Raw genomic sequence first — 19,732 nt, 5'->3', positions numbered from 1 at the left:
GGACTCCGTTGCTGTGCTACTGTAGCCTGCTCTAGCCTGATCTGCAATGTCCTTGACTTATTGTCTAGCACCGTGCCCCGGCCCCAGCAATCAAATAATTCAGCCCTAATATACAGCACTCACCGATGGGTGTTAGCCAGAAGGCCTGTGTTCATGTCCAGCCAGCCAGGAACTCATGGGTGGCTCAGGGCCCATTGCTCCGGTGTCATCCACTGCGAAACACCACTCTGATCTCCTTGGGCTGTGTTCTCTCAAGATCACTTCCACTTGCTCCACCCCTTTGATTGCCAAGCTCAGTGACTCCAGCGCTGGCAGCTGTACTCCTGGCTTCTCTACAGGGCTAAGTGCAGATGCAGCGCTGTCGCAGTGGCCAACCAGTTGTAGAAACCAGTGGTGAAACATCAGGGCCCTCTACGCCCTCTCAGAGGGCCTAAGATATTCTTAAAACATATATATAAAATTTATCCAATTTTTTTAATCTACTTACAGTTTGACAATCGACATCTAAACTATTACAAAAATATAAGCAAATAAATTATTCACCCGTGTCTATTCAATCTTTGTTGGAAGGTGAGGGGTTAAGTGAAAGCCTGTGAGCCTGTGTCTCCCCCTATCAGGACTGTGATGCCCACTGTTCGTTTATAGAGGGCCTGGCAGTTATAATTCAGCGCAATACCAGTTTCAAATGACAGTAAAATTGACCAATCATATCTTCCCTCTTAATGGGCGGGCTTAACTGTATGATAATTTCCGCCCGCTGTGGCGACGCTAGCTGTTGTTAGCATACCACCGCTAGCTAGTTTCGATTTATTCCTTTGATGCCCTCGTGCGCGTTGTTTACATATTCCGCTCCCGAGGAACACGGAGCTGTGAACCTTATTTTGTTGGAACCTTATTTTGCTTAAGAAGTTATCTAGTACAGATATTAACTGTTTATTGCATTTTTAAAGCTGGCTCAGTAAAGCTGTCTCTCAAAGTCGTCTCAGTTTTTTTAATTTATTTATTGCAGTTAATTAGGAAAGGAAACAATTTTTTTCGGGGGGGGGGGGGTGGGAGCGGGTCTAGGTTTAATGGTCACTGTTTGCTACTGGTAGAAACCCCCTCTACACGCAGCAGCGCGTGGTATGATTCCTACGCACCTTTGGCATCGTAGCGCTGAATCCAGACCATCATCTGCAGCAGTCAGTGCCATCGCCCCTGGTTGTTAGCACGCGAGCTGGAGCCATCGGGGTATCTGGTTTGTTCTTCAGGTCTTCCTCGCCTGTTGTCCAAACACAAGGTTCTGGATGTCCTCCAATTATCTCTATGATGATGAACACATTACAACCATTATTATTTTACAGTATTTGATTGTAAAGTCCAACTTCACAGTAAATTACTGGCAGGCCGCCATCACTTGTTGGCGCCCATTACTGGGCCGCCCAGTTGTTGCCATATTTCAAGACAACAAGGCACTTTTATTTTGCCTTAGCAACGTAATCACACATGAAGCCGTGATCACGCGTATTAAACACAATACGTGAAACATGAGGGCAGGTCATTAGCACTGTAACATTACACAAAGATGGTAGGTAGACTCAGACAATGTACAACTACATAAACTAATACAGGGAGACTTAAATTAACAAAATATATAATCAAATACATAATCAACAACAGCATGTCATAACACTTACACATAACGCGTATCAATAAAGGAGCCGCGGGGGCTCATGGGAAGTAGCGCCGCCCCCAGTGGACCGACGCTACACAATTTTCCAGACATAAAAAAAAGTTAACATTAAAAATGTGTGCTTTCTACATATTATGACTGTAAAAATAAATGTTGTATGCTGTTTCTTTTTTTAAAGTAAACTATTGCATCTGTTACAGTAATATACTGTTTTCTACTTTATGATCTTTTACTGTTGCTATTTTATAGTTCATTACGTAAATTCAACAAACATTTTTACAGTGTAGAGAGTACGCTGTGTACAATTGGCTGCCGCTTCCAGCCGATGTGTGATTGGCGCTATATAAATTGAACATTCATTCATTCAAAAAAGATTTCTTTTTCTAATGTTAAGGCTAACTTTGTTTTGTTACTGTTTCCTTGTTTCTAAACAAAAATACTGATTGTGATAATAAAGTATTTTGTTGTCACATACAATGTTTGGTGAAATTGTATCCTAGATCTTTTGGATCCTTTGAATCTATGATCTATTAAAAAGTATGGGTATCGATATCAGCGATACTGGCCCTGTATTTACTTGGTATCGGATCGATACCACGCTTCCCAGTTTCGCCGACCTCTAGTGCGCAGAACGAGCAGGGGGAGGGGGCTGCGCGGGTGATGGGTATCGTGTGCTATTATAATTATTAATTTGACTAATACTATTAAACAATGAAGTTGTGATTATGTGGACTTTGCTTGTTTTCATATTTATGAATTGTTCATTTGTAAATAAATAAACAAATAAATAATAAATAAATAAAGCATTCACGCGAGCGCCCCCTTGGACAGCCGGCGCCCCTAACATTTGCCTATATCGCCTAATGGAAGGGCTGGCCCTGCATGGATGAATCATGAACCAAGTTCAGCACAAGTTGTTTTAATCGATTTAAAAGTGTATTTAGGTGCACATCCACACTTGCAAAGGATCAGCTGGGCTCAGGAACATCCTCACAGCACAAGGACAGTCACAACCTGTACCATAACGTGCAAACAATTTTCAGTCCTACTGTCCAACGGACAACACTATAAGAAAAGAAGTTTAAATTACAAATTATTCGAAAAACCAAATGCACACAAAATTAAGTGCCCACAAGATACCACAAATCAAACCAAAGCCAGGTTCACTCTACACGATTTTAGGCTGGTTTTTCAGTCGCCGACTGTTTTTTGGTCGGAGGCAAATTGGCGATCACTCGGCGCTCGCTCAGTTGTGTAGTGTGAACTGCTGAAAGACACTCGCAGAGTGGTCGCTGACTCATCGCAGACGCCCGGCAGATATCTAGCATGTTTAATATCTAGCATGTTTAATATCTAGCCCAGTCGGCAACTGAGTCAACAGCAGCGTCTAGCTAAAGCCAATGGGAACAGCGTCTAGCTACAGCCAATGGGAACGCGGAGAGAGAACCACGGCACCGCTGAAGATATCTCTGAAGAATGTAAAAAACTTTCAAGAATGCTTTCAAAACAGTAACCCAGCAAACACACAAAATCCTCACCTTTCTTACAACTTTACTACAACACTGTGTTTAAGTTACTGTGACAGCACTGGAGAAATAGTGCGATAGATTATATCTACAGTGGGGAAAATAAGTATTTAGTCAGTCACCAATTGTGCAAGTTCTCCCACTTAAAAAGATGAGGGAGGCCGGTAATTGACATTATAGGTAGACCTCAACTATGAGAGACAAAATGTAAAAAAAAATTGAGAAAATCATTTTGTCTGACAAAGAATTTATTTGCCAATAATGGTGGAAAATAAGTATTTGGTCACCTACAAACCTTGCGCCTTTTCTCGCTCGCGCTTCTCTCAGTCTCACTCTCGCCTCCAGAAGTTTCTCGCTTTTGACTTTTGGACCTGATTTGATGGGTGGGTGGGATTTACACAGTCGTTGGCTGATGGAGTTAAGCCCCGCCTACCCATCCCATTCTACACACCCTGAGACACACCTTGCTACGTTAGCGAAAGCGCGCCAATCTCACCCTGTTTGGAAAAGGGCCCACCGGCAAACACAGGTAAGATGTGTGTTTATGTTTTCTCATATCAGCTATTTTTAACGATTATCTATTTTAGTAACCCACAGTTCATCATAGAGGCTTGAAGTCAGACTACTAATTGGTTAATCTACATAGAGTGTTACCTTCCCACATTAACGTTTAATGTTACCATGGGATGGGTGGGCGGGGTTCTTAACTCCATCAGCCAATGACTGTGTAAATCCTGCCCACCCGTCAAATCAGGTCCAAAAGTCAAAAGCGAGAAACTTCTGGAGTCGAGAGCGAGACTGAGAGAAGCGTGAGCGAGAAAAGGCGCAACGAAAACGGATTCTTCAAGAATATTAAACTCAAAATAGACAATTAAAAACATAAATATTCTGTTTACAAACCTGCTTTTTTAACTCTCTATATTAACAACAGTTTTCTCAATTACAATATGTCATTTATTGGTTATGGATGGATTTGATTCTCAAAACTTTAGGACCTATTTTGACGCCATAACAACCAGTCATGTAGTGCGAACGGCACAAAAACCTGACGACTGAAAAGTCATGTAGTGTGAACCTGGCATTAAATGCAACAGGATTCCACTACTCACAATAAAATGCCCACAGGATCCCACATCAAAAATAAAAAAATGCTCATAGGATCCCACAATTTAAAAGTAAGTGCTCACAAGATCCAACTATTCAAAATACAGTGCCCACCGGATCCCACTATTCACAATAAGATACACACAGGATACCACATCTCAAAATAAAACAAATTGCACAGGATTCCACTATTAAAATGCTCACAGGATCCAACAATTCAAAATACAGTGCCCACAGGATTCCACTTTTCACAATAAAATGTCCACAGGATCCCACAGAACCTGATAGATAGAAGATAAAAAAAAGTGCACCAGATTACGACCTGATTATGAGACAATGGACAAGGCACGCGCAAGGCAAGGCCACGCAATTGGCTTTCAGTTCTGGGACTCAGAAGTTTAAATTTCTGCCCGCATTAAATTTTTCACCATCAATATTTTTTACTCAGTAACATGAGGGCGTTCAAATGTAATGAAGTAATACTACTTAGGTCAAAATTTACTCAAGTAAAAGTAAAAATTACATATTTCAAAAACTACTCAGAAAATTACAAATTACTCATAAAAAGTACTCAATTAAAGTAATGTGAGTAAATGTAATTAGTTACTTTCCGCCCTTGGTTGGAATCATACATGACTATTGGAGGATGGGATCCCTTTTGAGTCTTGGTCCTCCCGAGGGTTCTTCCTAATCCCCACCATCATAGGGAGTTTTTCCTCGCCACTGTCGCCTTTGGCTTGTTCATTAGGGATCTGGACCCATACGATTGTAAAGCTGCTTTGTGATAACGTGTGTTGTGAAAAGCCCTATATAAATACATTTGACTTCGACTATTATAGACAATGACAGATGGTATCAAATGAATATTTATGACTGTTTGGTTTTGGAAAAACATTTGTCGATGTCTATGACACAACCTAGCCTACCCAATTGGTATCATTGGACCTATCTTAGACCTACCGTTCGACAAGCATTTAAATTAAATTTGTATGAAGTAATGGAATGCAGTTTGGTATCTAATCAAGTGCAACAGATTTTATAGAATGCAGTATTTAGAGATACAATGCAGTTATTTACAGCTTGTGTAAGTAAAGATGGCTAATAAATATGTGCAGAATAGATAAATTACCTAGGGAAATGCATGTGTGTGTAATGTAGTTATGGCAGTACAATGCACAGGGCAAAGAAAAATATATGGTATAAATAAATGTGATAAATACAGATGGAATCATACAGATAATATACAGATTATCCTATACCACTGTAGATAGGGCTATACAGATGTGAATTGAAGAGGAACACTGTACAGATGTTGTGTGGATGGTAAGGTTAGAGGGGAAGGAAAGAATGGTCTTTGGGAAGAGTTCAATAAGGTGACGGCTGTGGGAAAGAAGTGGTTTCTGAACCTGCTTGTGTTAGTCTGCAAACTGTGAAAATGGTAGAGCCTGGGGGAGGAGCAGAAAAGAGTATGGCCCGATGACAGTAGTCTGAGAATCATACATGCCTGGTGCAGGCATCTCTTCTTGTGGACCTCCTGTGATTGCCTGTCAGCAATTCCCTCTCAGCTTAGTACACTTTTAAGGTTCACACAGTCAGTTCTCACACTGTCAGTTGATCATGGGTCAATACTCATTTAAACCTTAAAGTAATCAAAAAGTAATCCAAAAGTAATTAGTTACATTACTTTTTAAAAGTAATCGGAAAAGTTACACTACAATTACATTTTAAACAAGGTAACTTGTAACTGTAACAAATTACATTTTTAAAGTAACTTACCCAACACTGTACACGTCCCATGGGTCCCACACCTAGGGGATCCCAGCAGGCAGCCCCACCTGCTTGGTTGAGGCCCCAGGTGGGTATGGGAGGTCTTCCTTGGTGCCCAGTTGGACAGTTCGTCTTCCTTCCCCACTGTTTCTGTATGTGTGCACATTCCTACTTTTTGCTCAATCTCTTGTTTTCATGTATGTCATTGCTCCTTCCCATTACTGTGCCTATTGTCCCAGTGTGTTTATGCCTGTCTTTGTTTCTTTCTCCCCCTGTCCTCCCAGGGAGAGTGGTATAAGGTGATATAATGGGCAGTCCTTGGGGGAGGGGGTGGGGGTATTATAACAGTACACCACTGACCCCTCCCTCGGGTTCATCTGTGTGAATGTGTTTGTGGGTGTGGCTGTGTGTGTGTGTGTGCATTAATTTGTGTGATTCGTATTCGTATGTTCGACTAAGGGCGTACTCACACTAGGCACGGTTTGCTCGTTCCGTGCTGGGGCCCGGTTATCCCCCCTCCCCACTCCCCCGCTGGCCTGCACTCACACTGGCTTCAGCAACCCGGCCCGAGCACGCTTACGTCATCACAACGCCGCTTTATTTGGGAAAAAAGCGCGCTCGCACAACACTATGGAGTTCACGATTCTCTTTTTATTGTATTTTTGGAGTCGTTTTGGGAGTGCAGAAACACGGTGCAAGCACAGATTTATCGATAATTTAACACAACGATTGTCTGCTAATCGCTTTGCCGCTATGACTGTTTAACGTGAGCGTCGCATCACTGATGTCATGTTTGAGTTCCAGCGAAATGAACCAATCAGACGAGGCACCAAGCGGGCCCGGGCACGGATAGCGCTCACACTAGAAGCGAACCGTGCCCGAGTCCACATGAATCGTGCCCTGGCCCACCTCTTCAAAGCGGGCCCGAGCACGGTTAACTGATCCGGGCACGGTTGGAGCGCTCACACTAGCCAAACGAACCGTGCTTCGGCAGGCAACCGTGCCCGGGCCCGGATCACAGAGCCTAGTGTGAGTACGCCCTAAGTGTAATGTTTGCTAGTGTTATATGCGCTATTATTGTTAATAAAAGTTATTTAATTAAACTGCCCTCATGTCTCTGTATCCTGCCTTACCCTTACGTTACAGGTGGCCAATGAAAGCAAAATGATTTACCAAGTTTATGCAACAGAATTCAATACTGGAAAAAAAGCCACAACAATTAATACGAACCTTTAATAAATATGTAGCGCTTGTACAACATGTATGGTAAATCAGCATAAAAACAAATGTTTCTAAAATCGGTCACATAAAAAAAAAAAAAAATCCAACATGTCATGTGTGCAGTTGTCACATTAATCAGTTTCTAAGAACATTTAAAGTCATGAGCTGTCAGGAACGTAATGGAATTCATTAGCCAACTTTCCAAAACAGACCAGGCACAAAACTTTGGTTCCAGTACCTATTGTCATTTTACAAAACAAACCATTGCTGTGGAACCTTTCTTGTCTATAAAGAACTTGCATCGTGGCTTTTCTAATGTGTTCCATCTTTAGAAAATGATTTAGTCAACCTGATGCTGTCTTCAGTGTCTTCAGGAGTTATGTTCTTCTCCAAGTTGGATGGGAAAAGAAATTAAATTGCTTCTGCTACATATAATCCTGTTGCTAAGTCTAGGCAAATAGAAATATTAAATTTTCTCCATGTTTTTGGAACAATATGAGCACATTCCTCATTGTTTGCATTACATTGCCATAGTTCTGAGTAAATGCCAATCTTTGTTATGGAAATTAACAAAAAATAATCTAAAATGAATGAATTTATGTAATTTTTTTGTGATTTAAGCATTAAAATACCATATTCAGTGTTTGGGTATATTCGTCTAACTGCACCCAATCTCTGCTCTATTACTGAGAAGAGCTGATGAAATATTTTTTGAAGAATTGGCCCCAGTTGAAAGCATCGCTAGCTCACTTCATGCCTATAAGTAATTTGTAAAGAAAGTGTCTTCCACTGGCATAAAATACTTCAAAAAAGACAATACATCTAACCTTCCAAAAATACAACCACTTTACAACCTCTAAACTATGATTTATAGCTTCATCAAATTCATCCAAAATATTAAGTTCATTAAAAGGTATATCAATTATTTTAAAATGGAAAAGTAGTGAATTAAATCACAATATTAGTGTTACCCACTGTTAAGATGATATAAATGTAACACCTATGTGCCTTCTATCTAGAGAAGGATGATTAAATTTGAAATCACAACATATATAAACCTCTGTGTTATATAACATAATTTCATGTTAATGCTTCTGGGGACCTTTGTGGTTGGCATAAGTGTTAAATGTTTGTCACAGCTGAGAGTAAAAGTTAGAGATTTGTTTCATTTCAGCATTTTGAAGAACTACTTTTTCAAACTCTTTTCTATGTATTACCTATATACTGACTGGAGCAGATGATGCTGAGCTGGCCCTTGACTCTCGTGTTTTACGCGTGGGGATGGTGATGACACAGCATGAGATGCCCACCGTTGCTTCAGGCAGCTCGTCATCCTCAGTCCATTCATTAAGGTCAGGGTTATACACCTGAATGCATTTCTTGTACTTCTTCTCCACCTCATTCCAGCCTCCCAGGATGTAAATCTTGTTATTCAGTGTGGTAGCCCCTGATGTGCTCACTCCAGTGTGCAAGGGGGCAACATAGCTCCACTGACCAGAATGAGGGTTGAAACATTCCACAGTAAGCACATCCACTCTTTCCCCCCGACCTCCAAGCTGACTGCCGCCAAGGACATAGGCCCGATCGCCAACCGTAGTGGAACAGTGCCATCCTCTTGGTGTGCTCAGACTGTTTTTATCTTGCCAGCTATCTGTTGATGGGTCGTAAGAACACACAGCCCTGGAATAGGCATTGTTGATGTAACCACCAGTTACCAAAATTTTACCATCGATGACTGTGCTTGCATGACAGCATCGTGGTACCTCCATGGGGGCCTTCATCTGCCACTGATTGGAGGATGGAACATAACACTCGACAGATGATTGGCAGCCATCTGAGTTACGTCCTCCAATGGCAAACAGCAGGCCGTTAAAAGTATTCAAGCTGAAATGTGTACGCTTTTGTATCATACAGCTGAGATGGATCCATATGTTGAATCTGGGGTCATACCTGTGTGAAAAAAAGTATGTGGTTAAACACAAATTAAAGTCTCAAACAAATCTAAAAATCAGAGAATAGCACAGCAAAAAACACTTACCTGCAGAAATTGCTCACAGCATGTTTAGCTTGGTTCCTTGCATCATTCTGATCTTCACCACCAGCCACATAGAGGAATCCATCCAAGACAGCCACACATTGGTTGAAGCTCTTCGCAGGCATCTCAGTCAGCCTATTCCAAATGTTGTCTTCATCTCTATAGAGAACATCCCTGCTGAGAGACTTTTCAGTTAAGGCTGGCCGTCCACCCACCGTAAGCAGCACTCTTTGGCCGCCGCGGACTTTGGTTCTTCTGGACTGCAGAATGTTCTGTTGGTATGGTAGCAGATGGTAATTCATGGCATCCACCAACAAACGGTGACATTCTGGGTCTTGCATCATCCGGGGAACACTCTGCACATGGCTGACCAGGTCCTGGGGCGAGATGGTGCCAAAGCGAATGTGCGTCAGCAGGTCAGAGGCATACTTCAATCTCTTATCATCAAAGTCCAACCACTTGATGGCAATCTGGAAGGCTGTGAGCTCAGAGGGCAGCTGCAAGGAGTCATCTGTTATGAAGTCGCTGATCTGCTCATAGGTGAGCTTCAGGAACTGCTCCATCTCCGAGAACTCGATGAAATTCTCACGCATGAACTTCTGAGCTGCATCTTTCGTTTCTTTAAGATTGTATGTGTCAGCAATGTTGACAACATACATACAATTTTCCACACTGATCTCTCGCATTAGGAAGTCACTGCACATCTTAACCAGGGTATTGATCTGTAAAAGCAGGGCTGCTGAAATGGTGCTGCCAATGGTGTACAATGACAAGGTCAGTTTTCCGGAGTAAGCATATGTAATAGCTGTGGCCAAGCCAACTGGGGACAAATCACTGAGGTCAATTTTTTGAAGGCCTGGGTCCTTTTTGAGAATGTTGTGGATATATTCACTGCAGGAGGCCATTACAACTTTGTGGACATCAAATGACTTGGTCTTGGTTGCTATTGTCAGATCACACAGGAAACTATCTTGCCTCATGTTGCTTAGGCCCTCCAGGAGGTTAGGAGCATAAGCTGAGTCAGTGATCTCTGTGGAGATACAGCTAAAGCCATTGCCACCTTCAAGAAGAGTGTTTAACCCATTGATTTTATTGACTGGGCTGTCTTCCACCATTATTGTCATCTCATTTATATCTGCTTTATTCTTCTTAGCAGTCTTGTTCTTTTTGGGTGCCATGACTGTAGCAGTTGGTCACAGCCAAGACCTATAATAAATGAATAAACACATTAGGGCCGGATCCTTACAGAACAGAGTTTGAGTTCATGCTCCTTAGTAATCAGTGACATTTAATTGGGATGAAACCATTAAACTGTAGGCTATTTACAAAAGTCAGTATCTCACAAATATTTTTTAAAGTGCATTTCTTAATAATCCTACCACTTTGTGCAGAAATACAGAAATATACAATTTAGAAACCATGTGTGTGAGTGTGTGTGTTTGCTATTACTGATTATTCTGTCTGTGCGTAAAGAGCAGATGTACACCCAAGAGCTATTATAGCATAATACCATGTCAACATTCCTGTCTTTGCATCTGTCACAGTTTATCACAACCACATCCAGGAATAGTAACACTGGACTGCTCTGGCTCAAAGATCCTTTTATAGTCTTTATGTCATGGCCTATGGCTGTGTGTATACTTCCAGTCTTTTAGCATACAATTATTGCCATGTACAGTTTTATGATTTGTGAATAGCAAAACATAAACACACTTCAGTGTCTAAGATGTTATCATTTTAACTTTCTTTAAATATGTCCCTGGTGGGTGTATTTTAAAATACTCTGTAAGATGACCCTAGATGATGAATGATCTAATGAAAAATTACATAAGCTTATAATTAACAGTAGTATATCTGTCAATGTTTCAATGACTCATACGATTTAAACTCACATGATTACAAAAAAGAAATAAAATGAAGTAAGAAAAGAAGACAGGTTCCCAATTCAGGGTCTATCAGTTAGGCTATTTTTATGCTTTGAAATGAAAATAATTATTACAGGAATACCTTCATTTCATGAACAAAATAAGTAAGACTGGCCTACCTATGCCGTGATGAAGTAGTGGCTGGCGAGGGACAGGCTTACACCTCCAAGCTGGTGTGCAGGAGAGAGAGAGAGAGAGAGACGGTGTAGGAGAGTTTGGAGAAGACTGCCAATGAACTCCTCCTCTGTCCCTATGAGATATGAGAAGTGTTGATTGCGCAATACGGCCGGGCGCTGGACACCCCCCTCCGTTTCTCGTGTGGTTCACTACATGAATAAAATCCTTAAGAGAATTATAGTCTTTATACGATGGCATGCGTATTTTGGAGTAGTTAAGTAACACATTCAATTTTCTAGAAAAATTTAACAATTTATGAACCGGATCAATCAGAATATTCCACTTTATCACATAAAACGTTATACTTCTAATAATTAAAATATACTTTTAGACTTTTTACATTTGTAGACTGTAGGGTCTCTGCACAATGTAATCTATATAGAGCTTTATTGTTTCTTTATTGCTGTTTGAACCTTCGATATTTTCCATCGTTTCATCTTTACGATGCTGGAGATGTTACAACGTGTCCGCCCATATAAAGATGACGCCTGAACTTCCACCGTTTTCGCACGAGCAGGTATACCACGCACGTGAGCGCCCGTCATGGCCTCCGCAGACGTGGAAAAGGTGTTACAGTTGAAACTTCAACTTAAAGAGAGCACTGAAGGAAAGACGGTATTGTTTTCCTTAACCGTAACATAAAAAACAAACCAGTTACAGTCATGGTGCTACGACATGTCGAATGTTTGGCGACGCTATAGGATTTGTCATACAACAACAATCTTCATGTTATGGCAGGGAACTAGCGCTGAGGACTTTCTTAGCGTTTCTCATGTTTGAAGATAGTATAATCAGGCTGTATTACTGCTCTCATAGTGACAAAGTAGCTACTGAACTCTCATATTCACTCAAATTGAATAGGCCTACAGCTGAAGACATGTACCAGAAAATTGCATTTCTTGTTTTAACTTTGTAATGATCATAGAATAGTGTTTGATGAGGGTTATGATTCATGGTGTCTACATGCATATTCTTGTTGGTGCTGCATTTGGGCTTGCAAATGCTCTGACGAGGGTGGTCTGCCTTTTGCTACTGCTAAGTGGGGATATGATGGAGGGGGGGTTGGGGTTCGAGTGATTCCAGGCTAAAAATACTGCAGCAGTTGCCTCTCCTGTTGGCTGCCTGTCGGTGTGAGCAGAAGAATTACGAACATATGAGATGATCACCTCATACGATTTGCTTAATTACCATGATGGATCATGTAGATTCATTTTATGTTTGTAGTGGAAGTATTGACTGTTTACCAAAATGTCTTTGTGCACATGACTCCTCTTCCACATACGTGGTGGTACATTTTACAAGCTGCAGCTCTTATGCCATTTCCCAATTATAGCGCTTTGCAAATGGAGTAACTGCATGCTAGTCTTCTCTATACATAGGGTTTGCTTATCCAGCTTGCTCAGCACGTCTGGCTTTCTAGTGTAGCAATGCAATGGATCTGGGTGGATATTTTCCTTAAATGGTGTGTTTGGTCCATGTGTATCGAGCAAATGAAAAGTACAGGTTTTATTCCAGCAGTCACTGCCAAAAGAAATAACGGAAGAAGGCAGTAGATGAATGATAATGTACTGACGGTATACATTTGTGTTACACTCTTCGTTATGTGTTTCAATACATGTGCATGGTGGGGGAAAAATGTTTTTTCCCACTTCAGTTGCTGAGAACCTTGAAGAAGCTTCAAGAACTGGACATAACGCTCGATATTCTTGCTGTAAGAGACGGTATCACCTTCATATTCCTCAATAAGCAAAGCGTTGGTTTTGAATTCAAACTTTATATGATGATAATGATGATACTTTATTATCAGATCAGATTTGAAATTTGTCTTGCATACAAACAGTAGCTCCATTAACACATTAGCATCACAACACATAGGACACACATTGTACAGTATGTACACCATTTACTCATATTTTAACACCTTTTAGAGTTATAGATTAAATTCTTTGTTTAAATTAAGGATTGACTGATGTACAAAATAATTCTTCAGTCTAACCTTATTGAACCTTGGAACACTATAACGCCGCCCCGGCGTTAAATGATTATATATTGTGTGTTTATACAGGAAACTGGAATTGGTAAAGTAGTGAACTCCTTCCGAAAACATGATGATGCAGGACAAATGGCCAAAACGTTAGTTCATCGTTGGAAAAAACTGGTTCCAAAGGAGGCTTCAAGGTGCTGCCTCTCCATATGCTGCCTCTCCATTTGTGCTTAAAATGTCATTATTAAGTATGTAGAGTACATTATTTTAAATGCCATATACTATTTTATTTAATCTCATATTTACAGTACTTTTTTCCATTTCATCATTTTGTATCATTTCTGTTTTATTGTTATAGTTCAAATGTTGTGCACCTTCAGTCTCTGTCTATGAAGGAAGATGATCAACAAACGGACAGAGAAGAAAATGGTGAGGACACTAGGAGCAATTCTGAAGTGAAGCATACAAATGAAGGCAAACCATCAAAGATTGTTGATGATAAAAGTCAGTTTAAGTCAACAATGGTAAAATCGAAAGATGTCATAGGTGGCAAAAAGAAAGACAGCACAAAGAAAGAGTACGACATGGGCCATATACTGCAGACTTCTAAAAAATCCTCAAAACCCTCAAAGGAGACATTAGCCAGTGACTGCCATAAAAAGAAAAAATATCGTGAGCAAAAACATATTGACAAAGATTCTAACATAATGAATAAGCAACAGTCCAAGATCTCCAAAAAGCAGAAAAATAACTCTTTGAAGGAAGATGATTTGAATGACGGACATGAAAAGAAAAGAGATGCCTTTAACAAAAAGGACCACGAGGAGAAGAAAAGGAAAGAACAGACATCAGAAGACCTGCAGATTGAGGAGTTTGAAACGCCCTCCATGTCCTTTGAGGCATACTTAAACTATGATCTAGAAGCCCCTAAACGAAAGAAGAAGTCATGTGATGGTAGAAACCCAAAGCATCTTAAGACCAACCAAAAAGAGGATATCAAAGTATGTGAAGTCTCCAATGTGAAGATGAGCAAGTCTGCAATGGAAGCTACTTTGGTAGATATTAGCAACACTGGTTCATGACTCATAGATTGTGATTGTTCTGAGTTTTGATTGGACTTATTTGAACTCTTCAAAGGGATCAAAGGGATCAGTGTTGGATTTGCTCAAGGTTCCACTTCCTGAAATTTCCCCTGAATGTGAGGATCTTTCTCAGTATCAGTATTTAACAGAAAAGAAAGGTGAGTCATTGGATTACTTTCATATTACCATCTACTGTACATCAAAAGGCATAATTTAGTTTAATTCTAATGGATTTTCAATACTACCTATTTTGTGAGGAGAATAATTTAGATTTATTTTGTGCCTGTATTTGCAAAAAAAAAAAAAAATATTGGATAGTTTTGGATATGTATTGCTGTATGCATGTTTGCAACATATAAAGTTTGATATTTGCAGTTGAGAAGGCCACAGATATCTACGAAGAAGCCCCCCCGGCCATGTTCACCGGCCAGCGGTTTAATAAGAAGATGCAGGTGTACTCTGGGAGCAAAACTGCATATCTTCCCTCTATGATGACCCTGTACCAGCAATGCATCCGAACCCTGCAGAACAACATAGACTGTGAGTGACCTGCATGGGTGGCATGAGGCTCTTGACCCTTGACCACTGATGACTTTCAAGGGCTTTAAATACTTACTCCTGTTTAGTGCTCTATGAAATTGGAGGTGTGCCGTTTGAGCTCTTGGAGCCAGTGTTGGAGCGTTGCAGACCAGAGCAACTGTTACGGATTGAAAACTGCAATCCTGTAAGGGCTTACAATGGACAGTCACACCAATGAATTCTAATGTGATCATCAGTGAAAGTGGGCATTGGCAGTAAGAACAATCAGCCTTAATTCATGTTATTTTCTCAATGCATTTGTTTGAATTATGCATTTAAGTCTTATAACATACAAACACATTCCTATTGAGTTAATGGTCGTTTAAGTTTTAGCAACTACAATATAGTTTTGATGTTAATGGTGACAGGAGCGTTTACTTACCTTAGAGGTTACCGTTGTTTGGTACTGTTCCTTCAAATGTTGAGCCCACAGGTGTACATAGGTGTGACTGACCACCTGTGGGAGAAGCACTGTCACAGGGACTTCAGGAACGCTCAGCTGGAGGAGTACGAAGCCTGGAGGGAGATGTACCTTCGTCTTTCTGAGGAACGAGAACGCAAACTCCAGCAGCTCACCCGGACCATCGTGTCCGCTCACTCTGGGAAGCCAAAAGGTAAATGTAGAAGGATGTTGGGCCTTGACCAGGCTCTCACGCTCCAGAACCTTACATCTGTAGAAGGATGTTAGGCCTTGACCAGGCTCTCACTCTCCAGAACCTTACATCTGTAGGTGGATGTTGGGCCTTGACCAGGCTCTCGCGCTCCAGAACCTTACATCTGTAGAAGGATGTTGGGCCTTGACCAGGTTCTCGCGCTCCAGAACCTTACATCTGTAGATGGATGTTGGGCCTTGACCAGGCTCTCGTGCTCCAGAACCTTACATCTGTAGATGGCTTAACCTTTTTCTGTTGAGTTTACTTGAGTGGAACAGATAACACAAGACACTTTCTAGTACCATAGCTGAAGAAGTAGTTTTGAATACTGTAGTATGTAGCCCTGTCATTAATGTGTCAGCTGAACCTCCTCTATACAAACTCCACCCCCAAATTAACCTTTTTGCCAGGGAGGTGATGTACATCAACTTGGCTTTACCTAGCAGCTCCTACTTAACACTTTAAAATAAGAATTTGATGATTCTTCTAAATTTTACAAACATGCTCTTACCCAAACGGTATTTTATTGGTGTGAACCAAGTAGGGTTGGGCTGATGGATAATGGATATCATGGTGTTAAGCCAGCATTGTGATCCCGTCCCCCTTACCGGCAGATCAATTTGAACTGTAGAACTGATGAATATGTATTTAAAGGAGTGTCTAGTCCTTCCAATGAAAACCATATATCGGCCATTTCACCTTTTTTGTGTAATCATTTTTTTCATTTTGGTTTTGTACAACCTTCTACATTAAAATGCTAAAATATGCATTTAAAAATAATACTTACAATAATGCTTTATATTATTGTTTTTATTTTGTAGAATATATATCTCCAGTACTGAAAACAAATTCATGGCAGTGAAGAAACAATTTGTTCATGTGAGCATACATTTACATCTAAAAGTATTGCCTAATAAACAAAATAAATGTAGGACATCAATTTTGTACCAGCTTTATGAGAGTTATACAAAGAATTTTACACATAGGATCTTTTTTCAAGGGCTCAAATAAATAACACTAATAAATGAATTGGTGTAGTCATTTTAAAGTTTCTAATGAAATATCCAAAAATTTGTATTCTTTATTAGACTTGTAGACCATCCCAATGTACACTTCATCATGAACCAGGCAGGTAGACATCGCCCCACCCTAGAACCAAGTCATTCTTTTAGGTTTAAAATTTTGAGCATGATAACCATTTCATTTTTTGGTTTTCACCCTTTAAAAAGTAGTACTACACAATAGTAGGACGGGCCTGATGAGGCCTGAATGTGATAAACATGATGGAGATTTGGCATAATGGTAGTCTTGATAATAATGGTAATAATGGTAGTCTTGGGAATATCCACGAATATACTCACTGATCCAAAGATCAAGTTAACATTACAGTGAAGGAAGAAATGACTTCCTTTCAAGTTTGATTTCTTCCTAGTTATAGTATGCATGTGTCAGACATGCTCTCCTCTCTGCCTGTCTTCTCATCAGTGCGTTTCCTTTGCTCCTCAGGAAGGCAGGTGAAGATGGCGTTCATACATTCAGCTGCCAAGCCACCCAGAAGCGTGCGTGTGCAGCAGGAGCTCCATGGTACCGCCGGCCCCGCCTTCCCTCACCCCACAGACAAGGCCAGGTCTGTCCAGCCCAGATCTGTCTGGGATGACTTCTGTCACCCATCCAGTGCTTTCTTGTAGAGGCTTACAAAAATTATCATAATGACCCGCTTTGTGCGGTGTGATGACATGTTTCTGGAGGCTTGGCAAAATGCCAATAAAATGATATTCCAAGTTTTTTTTGAAGGTCTTTCAAATTTCTGTGTAGGCTGTTTAGAAGAAAGTATAATCTTCTTGAAAAATAGTTTTTTTTCTAATGCCTATAGTCGTTGGTTCATTTCTGAATAGGTTTTATGGTACAGTCAGGGTTCCTAGGAAAAGATAGGATCACTGTGGCTTAAAATGCCTCTCATATTATGAACAAGCGTAGGAGGACAAACTCGCATGTAGACACTAGTAGCATATTTCCTCCGAGCAGAGGTGCTTAGTCATAAATGTTTGGCTTTATGGCCGACTTTATATATTACGATTTGTTGGTACAGGCATGGTATAATATAACCATCACAAAATAATGCTTCCTCGGATGACCCTGACGGGTAGAGCTTTACTGAAACCTGTACCTTGGTTCTGTGTTTGGTCTATGTTCATACAGTATTTAGTCTGTTTTCATTCTCCACACCTGTTTCTTTTCAGTGGGAAAAGTCATGAGAATAGAGGGAGACTCTGCTTCAGTGAGCCCCCCAAGCCCCCCAGCACCTGTTCTGGGAACAGCCAGTCCCAAGACCCACGAAAGATCAGAAGTATGCAACTCTGTCCTGTGTTTCAAGTCTGGCAAGTTGGTGAATTGTACTGGGCAACACCGGTTGGTTCATGACCCCTAATGTGCTTTTGTAAGCATGGAGGAAAGCCCTCATTCACCTTAGTTCATTTTATAATTGGGTTTCCTCCTGTCCCAAGAAAATAAATAAATAAAATGGCCAAAGGTATTGTTGGGTTGCCAGGCAGTCCACAGAGGACACACTGAAGACCATGTTGTGGTCTTATCAGCTGAATAGGACCAGAAGCTGGGGAAACGTCCTTTGCTACACTGCATAGTGTGGAGGTTCTAGCCATTCATTTTCCATGTGGAGAATTTATTTCACAACTGGTTCAGGATACTTGTATGGTTTTACATTTATTTATTTGTCCTGTTGTTTTTGCAGGATTTGCATGGACATGGGGCTCATGTTGAATGTGGTTTCTGTTCATAGGAGTGGCTCCAATGATGGCAAAGTCTTTGAAGGCCTTTAAGAAGCAACGTGGACGTAGATGAATGTGGAAAGAGACTGACTGTAGATTACATACCAATCCTTATAGACCTATTTAAACTAATGTAAGTCACCTCCATTTTTTTTCCATAATGCTCGGGGAGGTTGGGGAGACATTTTGATTAACATTTTTTTTTGCATTTTTCAAATTATATTGAATAACTCCAAATACCAATTACGCTATGATTAAATGCACTGGTACAAAATAAGAATTATGATTCTTTATTATTATTTATCTTTGATTTTCTATTTGGACTATTCACATATTGTATAACGTTTTGTCCCCATCTAGTGGTTATAAGCAGTAAATGTTATATTCTTTATTCCATGAGCCTTTGGGTTAAACTTGTATTAGGACCACCTTTAAAATGTGATCTGGTTGTCATATTTAATGGCATGTGTTCATAGTACGTGTACTTTTGGAGGAGTGTAGGACACCAGAAATCTGAACAGCCAACGTGGAACGCAATTATACAACTGAAGAGATTTCTCTGCAAATTATTTTTTGGTGTGTTGCAACTATCACTTCTTTAAAATTAATGGTTTTGACCTTTTGTTTGAAAATGCAAAATGATTTGTAAGGTGAAATGTTCTAAACAACAACCAAAATATAAAAAAAAATAATAAAAAAATACATATATACACCTTATCACTAGTCAGTATATCACATGACAAAATATATAAACATATCAGAAAAGAAGGGAATTATTGGGATCACTTGAATTAAAAACCTGGTAACAAATGTAAGTTCATAGTTATAATCAATAGTCAAGTCAATGTAGACTATACGTGTGCATCCAGGTGCTATAGTCCAGCGCCGATACATTGATGAAAATGTCAATTTACCTCAAGAAAGAGAAACAAGACATACATTTGCATTAAATGATGCAATTTAGTTTTTTTCTGTAATGTATCTCTGTTACTTTGGCAAAAAGCACAAAATGTTCTTTTGGAATTCTCACGTAATAGCCAAATGGATTTATGCAATTTAGATACCACGATATTCAGCAAATACCTGTCAGGGATTCATTCCAGTGTAATTGAATGCATGCGCACTAGACTGGCCTCTACTCAACATATTAAATATACCGTTTCATAAAAGAGACTAATGGTGAAGTAAGACAAAACGCCAGTGAGGTAACTTGACCTGAAA

At 40.2% G+C, this 19,732-nt stretch overlaps 2 protein-coding genes across 3 annotated transcripts; one reads left to right on the top strand and one right to left on the bottom strand.

The window, feature by feature from the left end:
* Positions 1-7,283: 7,283 nt before the first annotated feature.
* klhl31 (kelch-like family member 31) lies at positions 7,284-11,513 on the bottom strand. The gene is made up of 3 exons (XM_076974765.1): positions 11,370-11,513; positions 9,329-10,531; positions 7,284-9,240 (listed from the first exon to the last, which is right to left on the bottom strand). Exons 2-3 carry the CDS (start codon positions 10,501-10,503, stop codon positions 8,508-8,510), a joined length of 1,908 nt encoding a protein of 635 aa, XP_076830880.1. The 5' UTR covers positions 10,504-10,531; positions 11,370-11,513; the 3' UTR covers positions 7,284-8,507.
* A 387-nt stretch (positions 11,514-11,900) lies between these two features.
* Positions 11,901-19,199, top strand: eloal (elongin A, like). Of its 2 annotated transcripts, XR_013121317.1 has the most exons (12): positions 11,901-12,042; positions 13,082-13,138; positions 13,493-13,605; positions 13,770-14,466; positions 14,549-14,651; positions 14,869-15,033; positions 15,120-15,217; positions 15,506-15,686; positions 17,232-17,352; positions 17,966-18,072; positions 18,523-18,644; positions 19,013-19,196. XR_013121317.1 is itself a non-coding variant. In XM_076974766.1 (11 exons), exons 1-11 carry the CDS (start codon positions 11,971-11,973, stop codon positions 18,582-18,584), a joined length of 1,776 nt encoding a protein of 591 aa, XP_076830881.1. In that variant the 5' UTR covers positions 11,901-11,970; the 3' UTR covers positions 18,585-19,199. The 2 variants fall into 2 exon arrangements, 1 of the variants encoding a protein (XP_076830881.1); XM_076974766.1 differs by having other exon boundaries at positions 18,523-19,199.
* The last annotated feature ends 533 nt before the right edge of the window (positions 19,200-19,732 follow it).

Source organism: Brachyhypopomus gauderio, chromosome 15 (genome assembly GCF_052324685.1).
Source record: "Brachyhypopomus gauderio isolate BG-103 chromosome 15, BGAUD_0.2, whole genome shotgun sequence".
NCBI classification, from domain to species: domain Eukaryota; kingdom Metazoa; phylum Chordata; class Actinopteri; order Gymnotiformes; family Hypopomidae; genus Brachyhypopomus; species Brachyhypopomus gauderio.
The sequence above is the reverse complement of the archived record's forward strand: the minus strand, read 5'-3'. Positions and strand labels throughout refer to the sequence as shown.